The 15,337-nt window shown below is 38.0% G+C and overlaps 1 protein-coding gene across 1 annotated transcript in view; it reads left to right on the top strand.

The window, feature by feature from the left end:
• Nucleotides 1-15,337, top strand: part of NUDCD1 (NudC domain containing 1) — a 161,140-nt gene that overhangs the window by 98,604 nt on the left and 47,199 nt on the right. The window contains exons 6-7 of the mRNA XM_032762465.2: nt 76-280; nt 14,455-14,599. Coding sequence (XP_032618356.1) covers nt 76-280; nt 14,455-14,599 — 350 coding nt within the window. The remainder of the gene's footprint in view (nt 1-75; nt 281-14,454; nt 14,600-15,337) is intronic.

Genomic DNA, 15,337 nt, shown 5'->3' with positions numbered 1-15,337 from the left:
CGCCCACACACACACCCCCATATACTTTGCATTTTGTAACTGACTTTGTATTTATATGTATGTTTCCATTTGTAGACCCTGTCTATTACTGGCAACAGACTGAAGATGATTTGACAGTAACAATTCATCTTCCACAAGACATCACTAAAGATGACATACAAGTACAGTTTTCTCCTGATCATATCATTGTAGCATTGAAAAGTCAGCCTCCTTTGGTGGAAGGAAAACTCTGTTCATCTATTGACCATGAAAGCTGCACATGGATAATTAGAGATAATAGGTATTAATAATCTATATATTGTTTTTACTTTTCATATTAATATTTATTAAGTCAAAGTACGGTTTTATTTTAAAAAAATCCTCTTTGTTTCTCTCCAGTCCAGTCCAGTCCAGTCCATGCAACAGGCACCATATAAAATCCATTGAAGTTGATGTCAACTAGTGAAGGATCAGGCCTTTATTCAAAAAGGGCCTGCTCCTGCAAACACTTCTGTAAGTTACTCATGCTTGAGTAGCTCAACTTGCATAAATGTCTCATGATTTTCCAGTCATTCTTTCTCTCTGAAATGAAAATGTTTTAAAACTTTCAAAGTAATACACATGTAGAACTTTGTAAGTAATAAGGTGGTTTGGAAGAAGAGAGGTTTTAAAATAAAAAGCTTATTCAGTCTTCATCTCTATTCACTAAATTGGCATCAGGGTCTGCAGAATTTGCGTATGCAAAGATGAGTTGTGGGTGCTAATTAGGAAGTTAGAGGCATACATACTCAGACTGCCACCCACAATTCATTTCTCCAGATTCAAATACTGTGAGCTCCATATGCATATGCTAAAAGGGAGGCTTGAGCTCCTGCCCTCTTAAAAATGTACCCCTTTAAAAATTTTTGGATATACAACTTCAAAGACTGAAGCCTTAACTGGTTCAGCTTGTAAGCCAATTTCTTCGTTACAGTTAAAAAGAACCGTGAAACTGCCATGTATACACATTAATGTCAAGGTTTTAAGAACTCCTTATGAATTTTTGTTGAACTAAATTACTGTGCTTTCACAGCAACCACTATTCAGAATGGTTTAATTTGATGTATTTAGATAGTTGTACAATGGAAGGCTACTTATGGGATGGAAAATTCTTTAACGTTTTCTTTCTGGAGCAAAGGTTTGTGACATCTTAGTGGGAAATGCTCTCTGGTAGCCTCTTAGTTTGGAAAGAGGCTGTTCAATCAGATGGCTAAAGAAAGACAAATCTGGAAGCCAAATGGTTCCACCTGCAGCAAACTTGGCAAAAGTATTCAAACATTTTTTCAGCCTTCTTAATATCATATCTTCATAGACATTAAGGCCAAAAGGGATCATTATGATTATCTAGTCTGGCCTTAAATGAGGAGTTGAATGAATATATATCTTCAAAAATTTGTTTTTACACTTGACAATGCTGCGGCTGCTGTTCTTCTAAAATAATTGACCTTTGGTAATTGAATTTACCACCTTATTCTGCCCTGTTGACTGACCCTTCCAGTATTTTGTGTCACGGTGTTCTTTCCTTGTTTTTAACATATGATTAAGAGCATAATATGCATGGAAATTAATTTTGTTTAAATATAAAATTATACCACATTAAGTATCAGACTGCAGTGTATGTCAAGGAATTGTTGACACAAATCTTAATTTTAACACTTTTTCAAGAAGAAAGAGAAATCAAATCAATGGATGGCCAAATAACTAGCGTTGTTAGCTTTAGGTTTCGTTATATGAGCAAAAGTAGGTAGCCAAGAACATCTGTAGTGTTCTTCTGAAAGCCACTGAGTCAAGTGCAGCTCATGCTGATTCAATGCCAAACATCAGATGAGATCAGAATCTGGTCTTCTGTATTCACAGTCTAATATTCTGACACCAGAGCTTCCTTTTTTTTTTTTTCAATTAAAGACTATTTATTGTTGGGTAGGTGACTGTACTGAATATATTTGGCAGCCTGAAATGCAGATACAGTTCTCAGCAGCCAGTTAAACAAGAAAAATTGTTTGATCTTAATCCATTTTTGTATTGAGGCATGGATTCTGTTCCAACTGGTTGTGAAATTATTTCCCCTATTGTTCAAAATATGGTCCTTTTCCTTCCAAGAGCAATTTTGAAAATGAAGAGTTCTTCGAGTAGGTACAGCCATGTATTCCAGTGCACATACCCAGTGCACTGGAGCTGAAGAATTTTGCCTAGCAGTACCCATAGACAGCCAGTGCTCATACCTAGTGGCCCTGGCACCTCCGTTGGCCATGTGAGATGACACTGCTTGACTGCCCCATCCCGCCCCAACTCCCCTATTTCTTCTTACTGCTTATGGCTGGAGTAGGACCTCTATGTGGTTCTAACATCACAACTTCTCTACTTCTTAGTGACTTTTCTAGTTGTACGCAGCTAATTAGAACTAGGGTTGTCAAACAATTAAAAAAATTAATTGCAATTAATTGTGAGATAAAAAAGTCATGATTAATTGCAATTTTAATCGCACTGTTAATAATAGAATACCACTTTCTATTATAAATATTTTAGGATGTTTTTCTACATTTTCAAATATATTGATTTCCATTATAACACAAAGTATACACTGCTCACTTTATATTATTTTTCGTTACAAATATTTGCATTGTAAAAAAATAATTGAAAAATACTCTTTCTTTTAATCTCATACAAGTACTGTAGTGAAATCTCTTTATCATGTAAGTGCAGTTTACAAATATAGAATTATCTTTGTAAAAAACTGCACTCAGAAACAAAACAATGTAAAATTTTAAAGCCTACACGTCCACTCAGTCCTACTTCTTGTTCAGCCAATCACTGAGATAAACATGTTTGTTTACTTTCATGGGAGAGAATCTTACCAGCTTCTTATTTACAATGTCACCTGAAAGTGAGAACAGGCATGGCACTATTGTAGGTGACATGGCAAGTTGTTCATGTGCCAGATATGCTGAACATTCGTATGCCCCTTCATGCTTCATCTTGTAGGCTCTAAAGTAAAAATAATAATTCTACATTTGTAAGTTGCACTTTCATGATAAAGAGATTGCACTACAGTACTTGTATGAGATTAAAAGAAACATTATTTTTCAATTATCTTTTTTACAGTGCAAATATTTGTAATAAAAAATATAAAGTGAGCAGTGTACACTTTGTGTTCTGTGTTATAATGGAAATCAATATATTTGAAAATGTAGAAGAACATCCAAAAATATTTATAATAAATTTAAATTGGTATTTTATTATTGTTTAACAATGCAATTAAAACTGTGATGACTATTTTTAAAATCTAGTTAATTTGTTTTGAATTCATCTTTTGCATTAATTGCGATTAACAGTACTAATTAGTACCTTAGTGTAGTGTTAGATTTAGTATTCATTAGCTTTAGTTCAAGTATTTCCTTGGTGATGCCCTCACCAATGTTTAAACATGTCCATCGTGTGGAGGAGTAATCCCCACACACGTGCTTGCTGTGCTTAGGTGAAGCCCAGGCAAGGAAAGGTGTTTGATTTGCAAATCATTTACAAAGCGAACTCAGATGATGATGGCTCTTCGTCTAAAATAGCACCTGCTTGAACAGGTCTTACAGTCTCTGGTTCAGCTCTGAGTCCCTTGTTGGATCAGAGGTCACCCTTGGGTTTTGAGGAAGCTTCGACTTCACATCATGGAGCTTGTGCCTCTCCAAAGGGACTGAGGAGTTGCTTCCCATCAAGTGCACCAAGTAAAAGGTCACATAAGACCAATCATGGCCATTCCTGGTTGTATGGAGACTCATCTGCCTCCTGCTGAAGGAGTGTGGTCTAGCACGTTGTGAATGCCGGTTTATGGATGGAGCAGGTCCCGTCTACTGCTCCACAGTACAACACAGGGAGGAAAGAGACCCCTTACCTTTGACTCCCTTTCCAGGCCCAGGGTATCTGAGTCCTATACTGACAAGGGCAGTGCCAGTACTGGTTTTGTGCCAGCAGTGTATCAGGACCTGTTCTCCCTTTCTTTCCTGACCTTTACACTGGTCCAGGACCTTGCCAGGGCTTCATTCTCTAGGTCATCTTTGCAGCTTGGGGCATTCTGACGATCAATCTGTTTGCCACGAGACACAGCAGGAAATATCATTTGATCTGCTTTCAAGGGGGCCACATCCCTGGCTCCCTGTCCAAAGCTTTCCATCTCAGCTGGCAGTTGGCTCTTCTGTGATTCTCCAACCTTCTTGCACTGTCAATTCAGCTTCTCCGTTCCTCGCCATCCTGACCTACTCACACAAAACTTACATCCCATGTTTAGCTCCCTGCATCTCACAGCATGGCTGCTTCACGGCTAAATGAGGAGGAAGAATGGTGTTCAACAGGTCCTACTCAACAGTAGAAAGCCCTGTACCAGAATGGCTTATTTAGCTAAATGGAAGCTGTTTTTGATGTGGTTTTCACCCAATGGTGACTTCTGTTCAGGACATCTTGGAATACTTGCTGTATCTTCAGTCCTTGGGATTTGCACTTAGCTCATTGAGAGTGAATCTGGCAGTGATAGTGGCGTTTCATCCCCCCTTCAGGGAATATCAGTCTTCTCCAATACCATGATAGCAAGATTCTTAAAAGGTGTTCTTCATCTTCATTGTCCAGCCTGAGATCTGGTTCCTCTGTGGGACTTTAACATGTTCCTAACAGCTCTAAGGGACCTCTATTCAAGACTCTGCATCTTGTTTGTCCCTTTCTGCTTTTGTATCAGAAGACTGTGTTCCTGATACTGATAACATCCACAAGAAGTGAGTGCGAGTTGCAGGCTCTGCTGGTTGAGTCTTCTTATACACAGTTCTCCAAGGACCGAGTGACTTTATGACCACAAACACATTTTTTGTGTAAAGTGATATCTCAGTTTTATTTGAAGCAGGGAGTGTTTTTACCTGTGTTCTTTCCTAAGGCACGTTCATCTCCAGAGGAGCAGGGTCTCTATACGTTGGATGTGAGGCAATGTCTGGCCTTCTATTTGGACACGACTAAATTGTTCTGTGCTTTGCCTAGCCTGTTTGTCGTATGAAGAGCGAGTGGTCTCTTCACAGATTATCTCTAAATGGTCTCCTTGGGAGCCTAAACAGTTCATAGAATCATAGAAAATTAGGCTTGGAAGAGATGTCAGGAGGTCATCTAGTCCAACTGCCTACTCAAAGCAGGACCAACTGCAATTAAATCATCCCAGCCAGAGTTTTGTCAAGCCGAGCCTTAAAAACCTCTAAAGAAGGAGATTCCACCACCTCCCTAGGTAACCCATTCCAGTGCTTCACCACCCTCCTAGTGAAATAGTTTTTCCTAATATCTAACCTAGACTCCCCCACTGCAACTTGAGACCATTCCTCCTTGTTCTGTCATCTGCCACCACTGAGAACAGCCAAGCTCCATCCTCTTTGGAACCCACCTTCAGGTAGTTGAAGGCTGCTGTCAAATCCCCCTCACTTATTTCTTCTGCAGACTAAATAAGCCCAGTTCCCTCAGCTTCTCCATTTAAACCATGTGCCCCAACCCCCCAGTTATTTTCGTTGCCCTCTGCTGGACTCTCTCCAATTTGTCCATCCTTTCTGTAGTGGAGGGCCCAAAACTGGATACAATACTCCAGATGTGGCTTCGCCAATCCTGGATAGAGGGGAATAATCACTTCCCTCAATCTACTGTCAGTGCTTCTACTAATGCAGCCTAATATGTAATTAACCTTGTTGGCAACAAGGGCACACTAACTCATATCCAGCTTCTTGTCCGCTATAATCCCCCAGGTCCTTTTCTGCAGAACTGCTGCTTAGCCAGTCAGTCCACAGCCTGTAGCAGTGCATGTGATTCTTCTGTCTTAAGTGCAGGACTCTGCACTTGTCCTTGTTGAACCTCATCAGATTTCTCTTGCCCCAATCCTCCAATTTGTCGAGGTCACTCTGGACCCTACCCTCCAGCGTATCTACCTCTCCCCCCAGCTTAGTGTCATACGTGAACCTGCTGAGACTGCAGTCCATCCCATTATCCATATCATTAATGGAGATGTTGAACAAAACCAGCCCCAGGACCGACCCTTGGGGCACTCTGTTTGATCCCAGCTGCCAACTAGGTATCGAGCCATTGATTACTACCCATTGAGCCCAACAATCTAGCCAGCTTTCTAACCACCTTGTAATCCTTTCATCCAATCCATACTACTTTAACTTGCTGGCAAGAATACTGTGGGAGACCGTATCAAAAGCTTTGCTTAAGTTGAGACTAGCTAGTATGTATTTGGGTCTTTGTCTTTTTTTTTTCTTTTTCTTTGTCTTTTTTGAAAACCCCCCGATCAAAAACCAAGCCCAACATCTGAAACCTCCTCGCAGTTCCAGAACTTTGGGAAAGTTCAGATATGGATTTGAACTTCGTGACTTTGGGGCCTTTTCCCCACCAAGAACGCGCAACTTTATTTGATGTATTGGAGCATAAGCTTTCGTAAGTCAGAAATGGGTATTCACTCACGAAAGCTTATGCTCCAATATATCTGTTAGTTTATAAGATGCCACAGGACTCTGTTGCTTTTTACAGATCCAGACTAACATGGCTACCCCTCTGAAACTTTATTTGAATGTTTTTTAAGATTTTTTTCATCATGTTAGGATTCAAAATTTTATTAACAAGGCAGATATTGTAAAACGCTATCTTACTATGAACTGGAATTGTCCAGTTTATCTCACTGGAAAACTGTTTAGAAACTGGTATTCTCAGAATATCTGTGACTACTAGCAAGCCAATCTTTTTTCATGAGCCAAGTACAGCAGATATGATGTATCTTAACTCAAGGTAGTTTTATTGCTACCTTCACTGCGTGAGAGCTATTGTGGTTACATGTTCAGGGTGGCAGCTGGACCCTAATGCAAATTGCATAGGAGTTTAATAGGAATGAGCCTAGACCAATGTTTTTAATTATGTTTGTCATAGTATTGAATTTCTATTTTAATACAGAGGCAGAGTTAGTAGTAGTGAATTACAGAGTGAAAAATAAACAATTAGGTATCAACAGCATCCTGTTTTGAGAAAAATAATATATGGCTTATTGGTTTGCACCGCCATTGTGGAGTGTAAATCTTGAGCAATTACCTATCTAGAAAAACAAAACAGGACACCTTCCCCTACATACACATTTGCCAGACACCTGAAATTCTCTCAAAAGTCAGTCTAGGCTTACTAGATCAAACTGAGAAGTTAAATAATTGGTGATATAAATTAGATGTATGGCTGTCAAATGGTTTAAAAAAAAAACCTTATTAATCACAATTTAATCACACTGTTACACAATAATAGAATCCTATTTATTTAACTATTTTGCATGTTTTTCTACATTTTCAAATATGTTGATTTCAGTTACAACACAGAATACAAAATAAAGTGCTCACTTTATTTTTTTATTACAAATATTTGCACTGTAAAAAGATAAAAGAAACAGTATTCTTCAGTTCAGTTTTTCAATGTGATAAGCAAGTGTAGCTTATAATGTGAACTTTTATCACTAATTACGTTCTCTGAATCTGTGCCAGTTACATTCTCTGAATCCATGAAAAATTGTTTATAAATGGCATGTTCTTGCCATCAATAATACACTACAATTTGAAGTCTCTCTGAAGTAGAGACATTAGTGTTAATATAAAATCCATATTAAAAATCACGATTGAATAGAAAAGGAGTTATTTGTCTTAAGTTTTGAAAATTAGCTTCGGCCATTACACTTCTTTTAATGAATTTTTGGCATTCTGTACAACAAGTAAATGCATTGCAGAACTGCAGTATTTATTATTTGAACGGAAGCTTCACTGGATACAGATTTCTCCCTTTTTTTCTTCACACTTATTAAAAATTGTAAAATCAAAATTAAAGTATAATTACTAGAGAGATTTGAATCCAGTCTAGTGGACTTTAAGATTACCATAATATATATCAAAGATGGAACCCTGAGTTTGTTTTATGACTGATAGAAGTGGGGTATAGTGCAGTTAGGTTCCCCCAGTTCATCAAAGTATTTAACTATATGAATTCTGCTAATTCTCTGGGTTGTGTGGAGAAAGAGTGAAAATTTACTCTGGGCTCATCCCTTTGAGTGGTACAAGGAACTGCATCTACCATTGTACCATATGGAAGGTTGCTTTCATTTGAGAGTTGGTGAGAGAGGAGTGTAAAATAATTAACCTCATGGCCTGTAAGATACTCCAGTTGTGGGAGAAAAAGGAGAAAATTGGTACACAATGATAAAATCACTTTGATCAACCCTTTGTTTTATATGATTATTTAAATTTTAATAACAATCTTTTATTTGGTGATAGAATTGGGCAAGGAATATAACCCAGCTGAAGTGTCTGCAGATATTGAACCAGAAAATGTCAATTTAGAAATAAGAATACCTATACGGTGAATATATGTTTGAAAAGAGATTCATTACCCTAAAATAACCTACAGGGGAGTTTTTTGTTGGTCTTCTGTGGACTGTCCCCAATTTGTCCACATTTTTCCTGAAATGTGGTGCCCAGAACTGGACACAATACTCCAGCTGAGGCCTAATCAGTACACAATAGGGTGGAATAATTACTTCTTGTGTCTTGCTTACAACACTCGTGCTAATACATCCCAAAATGATCTGTGCATTTTTTGCAACAGTGTCACGCTATTGGCTCATATTTAGCATATGGTCCACTACAACCCCCCAGATCCCTTTCTGCAGTACTCCTTCTTAAGCAGTCATTTCCCATTTTGTGAGTGTGCAACTGATTGTTTCTTCCTAAGTGGAGTACTTTGCATTTCATCTTATTGAATTTCAATCTATTTACTTCAGTTTGTCCAGATCATTTTGAATTTTAATCCTATCCTTCAAAGCACTTGCAACTTCTCCCAGCTTGGTATCATCTTCAAACTTTATAAGTGTACTCTGTTTGCCATTATCTAAATCATTGATGAAGGTATTGAATAGAATTGACCTAGAACTGATCCCTGTGGGACCCCATGATGTTCAGTCAGCCAGTAGGTGCTTTACTTTTCATTCATCAGACAGCATCTTAGAGGATTTTTCCATCTCTCAAACCCATGTACAGCTTTTAGGAAATATACTAACCTAAATACTATTTCAAGCCCAAAACTGCTGCTTCAGGCCCCAATGCAGCCAAGCACATACATAGTTTCATTGATGTCAATAGGACTGTTCACGATCAGGGTTGAAAGGGACCTCATGTCATCTAGTCCAACCCCCTGCTCAAAGCAGGACTAATCCCCAGACAGATTTTTGCCCCAGATCCCTAAGTAGCCCCCTTAAGGATTGAACTCAGGCCAATGCCCAAACCATTGAGCTAACCCTCCCCCCCTCTCATGTATATAAGTAATTGCAGGATTGAGGCCTTAAAGATGAAAGTGGGACTTTCAGAACTGAGTATTAGTTCTATTTGAATGTTTGTGTGAATGTTTGTTTTGAAATAATTACAGGTATGTACCTTAGAAAGAGGTTTGTATTAGCTATTGCCAGAAGAAAACCAAAGAATGACATCCTGTTACAGCAGTGCTTCTGATATTTCTTTCAACAGAAGTATTTTTCTTGTTTCTTAATGGTTCCTCTGACTCCAAATACTTTTACTTAATATTAACAAAAAATATTGCCCTTTCCTGAAGATGCAAATCCTATGCAAATAATAGTTTGGGGGAGAAAAGAATAATGGAATGGCTAGGTGTTAAACTTTGAACTCACTTATACTAAAATCTGACATTTCAGTGATTAATTTGGTATTAAATGCTATGGTGAAAAATTACTCAGTGGCACTGAGCTGTCTATCATGTGGGTTATATTGCATGATCTGTTTCTCAGTCTTTCAGTGAACTGGGAAAGGTATAATTCTTAAATAGTAAGTTGTACATTTCAATATATTAAACTGTACTTACTGTTCCTCATTTTACTAGTAACCACACTAATAGTTTTGCACTATGGTGTGGCAATTGGTCAATTATAAAATCATTTTCTATTGTTGGATACTAGATGCGCATCAGACGTTATCTTATAAATTTATACAAAAAGGACCCGATTCACAGTTTCTTCATCCCATTTTTAGTAACTAACTGGAGTCCCACAATGATGAATCAGGCCTAGTATCTCCAATTTCTTTATCTGATTATTTTTTGGGGAAAAGCAGTTATTCACAGGTTTTAGAATTCTTATTAGTATAGACTAATATGCATCCTAATTATACAAAATATACTTTTTGTATTGGAAGGAACATTTCATGTCTTACCATATTTATCTTTACACAGTTAACACATCCTTTCTGAAAACTAATTTTATACACAGGACAGACAGTTGTTCAGTGTTTTGTAGCTATATGATGTCTATCAGAAACATAAGGAATAGATGTATTAACCCTACATGACACATTATGAAAGTGTACTTTCAAATAGTTACCCAGTAAACAACTCTAAATAAACATTTTGGACTGTAAAGCAATTTAAAAAAGTAATCACAATTAATCACGCTGTTAATAATAGAATACCATTTATTTCAGTATTTTTGGATGTTTTCTACATTTCTCAAATATATTGATTTCAGTTACAACACAGAATACAAAATGTACAGTGCTCACTTTATAGTTATTTTTTATTACAAATATTTGCACTGTAAAAGAAATTGTATTTTTCAGTTCATCTAATACAAGTACTGTAGTGCAATTTTTTTATTATGAAAGTTGAACTTACAAAGGTAGAATTACAAAAAAAAAAAAAAAAAAACACAGCAAAACTTCAGAGCCTGCAAGTCCACTCAGTCCTTTTTCAGCCAATTGCTCAGACAAATAAGTTTGGTTACAATTTGCAGGAGATAATGTTGCCTGTTTCTTGTTTACAATGTCACCTGAAAGTGAAAATAGGCATTCACATGGCACTGTTGTAGCCAGCGTCACAAGATATTTTCATGTCAGATGCGCTAAAGATTCATATGTCCCTTCATGCTTCAATCACTATTCCAGAGGACATGCTTCCATACTGATGATGGGTTATGCTCGATAACAATTCAAAACAGAGCAAACTGACACACCTTCATTTTCATCATCTGAGTCAGATGCCACCAGCAGAAGGTTGATTTTGGGGGGCAGGTGCGTTCGGGTTCTGTAGTTTTTGCATCGGAGTTTTGCTATTTTAAGAATTCTGAAAGCATCCTCCACACCTCATCCCTCCCAGATTTTAGACAGCACTTCAGATTCTTAAATCTTGGGTCGAGTGCTGTAGCTATTTTTAGAAATCTCACATTAGTACCTTCTTTGCGTTTTGTCAAATCTGCTGTGAAAGTTCTTAAAATGAATGTGCTGGGTCACGTGAGACTGATATATGGCAGAATGCGCGTAAAAGAGGAGACATCCCCAAGGAGTTCATTCACAAATTTAATTAATGCATTTTTTTAACAAACATCATCAGCATGGAAGCATGTCATCTGGAATAGTGGACGAAGCATTATAGGCCATACGAATGTTTAACATATCTGGCACTTAAATACCTTGCAACACTGGCTACAAAAGTGCCATGCGAACGCCTGTTCTCACTTGCAGGTGACATCGTAAATAAGAAGCAGGCAGCACTATCTCCCGTAAATGTAAACAAACTTGTTTGTCTTAGCGATTGGCTGAACAAGAAGTAGGACTGAATGGACTTGTAGGGGCTAAAGTTTTACATTGTTTTGTTTGAGTCCACTTATGTAACAAAAAATCTACATTTGTAAGTTACGCTTTCCTGATAAAAACATTGCACCATAGAATCATAGAATATTAGAGTTGGAATAGACGTCAGGCGGTCACCTAGTCCAATCCCCTAATCAAACCAGGACCAACACCAAGTAAATCATACCAGCCAGGGGTTTGTCAAGCTGAGCCTTAAAAATCTCTGAGGATGGAGATTCCAGCACCTCCCTCAGTAACCATTCCAGTGCTTCACCGGCCTCCTAGTGAAATAATATTTCCTAATATCCAACCTGGACCTCCCCCACTGCAACTTGAGACCATTCTTGTTCTGTCATCTACCACCACTGAGAACAGCTGAGCTCCATCCTCTTTGGAACCCCCTTTCAGGTAGTTGAAGACTGCTGTCAGCCCCCTTCTCTTCCTTCCCCCCTCCCCCACCACTCTTCTCTTCTCTTCTCCAGACTAAATAAGCCCAGTTCCCTTAGCCTCTCCTCTTAAATCATCTGCCTCAGCCCCCTGATAATTTTCATTGCCCTCTGCTAGACTCTCCAGTTTGTCCACATCCTTTCTGTAGTGAGGAGACCAAAACTGGACACACTATTCCATGTGTGGCCTCACCAGTGCCGAATAGAGGGGAATAATCACTTCCCTTGATCTGCTGGCAGTGCTCCTACTAATACAGCCCAATATGCCGTTGGCCTTCTTGATAAACAAGGGAATGCCACTGACTCATATCCAGCTTCTCGTCCACTGTAATCCCCAGGTCCTTTTCTGCACAACAGCTGCTTAGCCAGTTGGTCCCCAGCCTATAGTGGTGCATGGGATTATTCCTTCCTGAGTGCAGGACTCTGCACTTGTCCTTGTTGAACCTCATCAGATATCTTTTGGCCCAGTCCTCCAAATTGTCTAGGTCACACTGGGCCTTATCCCTGCCCTCCAGCATATCAACCTCTTCCCCCAAGCTTAGTTTGTATGAGGTTAATTGTATGAGGTTAATTGAAAAATGGTATTTCTTTTGTTTATCACTTTTACAGTGCAAATATTTGTAATAAAAAATAATGCAAAGTGAGTACTGTACCCTTTGTATTCTATGTTGTAATAGAAATCAATATATTTGAAAATATAGAAAACATCGAAAAATTTAATCAATTTCAATTGGTATTCTATTGTTTAACAGTGCGATTAATCGCGATTTTAATTTTTGAGTTAATTGTGATTGATGGACCTAGTATATATATTTAAAGTAGGTATTTATATATAAAATACACATACATACAATTTTAATACCTACTTTAATTACACTAAATTTAAAATGAAAACTCAGGAACAATGAGGATTCACAGAAATAAATCTTTCTGTATTTAGACTTTTAAAGTTGATTAAGATGTTGATGTAATATATACGTAGACTTGGTAGTACATGCCAACTTGATTAAAATGCTAGAAAGATATAAAATTAACATGATACACATGAAGTGCTTCAGAAACTGGCTAACTGATAGTTCTCAGTATAATTTTAAAGGGGGAATCATTGAGTGGGTGTGTTTCTAGTGAAATCCTGCAGGCATCAGTTATGGTTCTAGCTATTTAACATTTTTATCAGTGACCTGGAAGAAAACAAAAAATCATTGTTAATTAAGTTCGCCTATGACAAAACTTTGGGGGAAGTGGCAAAGAATGAATAGGACAGGTCACTGAGACAGAAGAATATGGGTTGCTTAAGTTGGGCGAAAATTAACTATGCATTTTAATATGACTATATATAGATGTGTACATCTAGGAATAAAGAACAGAGGCCATGCTTACAGGATGGGGACACTTTGTTAGGAAGAAGCGACTCTCTAAAAGAATTGGGGGAAGTGGTGGAGAATCAGCTGATCATGAGCTCCCAGTACAACACTGGCTAAAGGGACTAATGGAATCCTGGGAGCTATAAAGAGGGGTTTCTCAAGCAGGAGCAGAGAGGGTAATTTTACATGTGTGTTTGGCACTGGTGTTGACCACTCTAGAATACTGTGTCTAGTTCTGGTGTCCACAGATATTGATAAATTGGAGAGGGTTCAGAGAAGAGCCACAAGAAAGATTACAGGATTAGAAAATGTGCCTTATAGTAGTAGACTCCAGGTGCTCAATCTATTTAACTCAACAAGAGAAAGGTAAGGGTTGACTTGATGCAGACTATAAGAACCTACATAGGGAACAAATATTTACTAATGAGCTCATCAATCTAGCAGAGAAAGGTATAACATAATCCAATGTCTGCAAATTGAAGCTAGACAAATTCTGACTGGAAATAAGGCATACGTTTTTAACAGTGAGAGTAATTAACCAGTGGAACAACTTACCAAGGATCTTGGTTTATTCTCCTTCATTGACAATTTTTAAATCAAACTTGGATCTTTTTTCTAAATGATATGATCTAGGAATTATTTTGGAGAAGTTATTCAGGAGATCAGACTAGATGATCAAAATGGTCCCTTCTGGCCTTGGAATTTATGAAAAAAACTCTAGGTGTCACCTGCATCTATTTTTGTTTTGACTTTCTGATAGATATCATTACTTTGGAGTAACTACAAAAGGCAACTTTTTATTGCAAATTATGTGAATTGCAAAAATTAGGATATAATTTTTGGATTGTTAATCCTTTCCCCTCTTTAAAATCCACATTTAGAGGTGGTGATTGTCAGCTTGAGAACATAGTGATATTATCTGTAATATTACATAAATTTTTACCTTCCAACCCCATATTTATCCTTTAGTTTGGAGATTTCTCTAATTAAGAAAGATGAAGGACCCATGTGGCCAGAGCTTATAGTAGGTGACGCACAAGGAGAATTCATCATGGACTCTTCCCAATGTTCTGCAGTAGCTGAACGTCTGATGCATCTTACGTCTGAAGAAATGGTAAGAAATTAAAAATAACATTTGAAAATCCTCATGGAGATGCTCAAGTTGTACCTTCTTGGGGAGCCAGGCTCTCCCTTCCCTGACATTATGTAATCAGTCAGGTCATTTAGGATTATAACTACTAACATTTCTCTTCAGGTTAGTTACAATTATCAAACCATAGTAGCACTAAGTAGCTTTTTAATAATTTTTCATAATCTACACATACAATATGAGGTTTAAATTGTAATGTAAACCACACACATTCTGACTTAGTGTTTGCTCAACTAAGCACACAAGGATGATTGACTGTAGTGTGCTGTGTGTTTGTTTTCCTGCTATATGTAGTCATTGGCTGCATGTGTGTTCTTTCAGTATGATCCCAGCTCTGCACAGATAGCAGGCACAGGATATCATAAGCATCTTTCCCAAATCTGGACCTTAACGTCCAAAATGTGGGTGCCTAGCATGAACCTCCAAGCTTAATTACCAGCTTGGATCTTATCTCGCTGCCACCAGACAGGAATTACAGCGCCTGCCTCGCTCTGGTTCCCCAAACTTTCTTTGGAGGGACCCCAAGTCTGAGTCTCACAACAAAGGGAAATAACTCACTTCCCTTTCCCCCTCTCTCTCCCACCCAGACTTTCCTCTCTGGGCTAACCTGAGAGTACTGATGCAATCTCTTTACATCACAATACCAAGAATCATGTCTCCTCTATTCCACAAAGAGACAAACCCCAAATACACGGAAACAGA

The sequence above is a fragment of the Chelonoidis abingdonii genome, chromosome 2, assembly GCF_003597395.2.
Source record: "Chelonoidis abingdonii isolate Lonesome George chromosome 2, CheloAbing_2.0, whole genome shotgun sequence".
Taxonomy (NCBI): Eukaryota; Metazoa; Chordata; order Testudines; family Testudinidae; genus Chelonoidis; species Chelonoidis abingdonii.
Note: the sequence above shows the minus strand (reverse complement) of the source record. Positions and strands in the feature narration are given on the sequence as shown.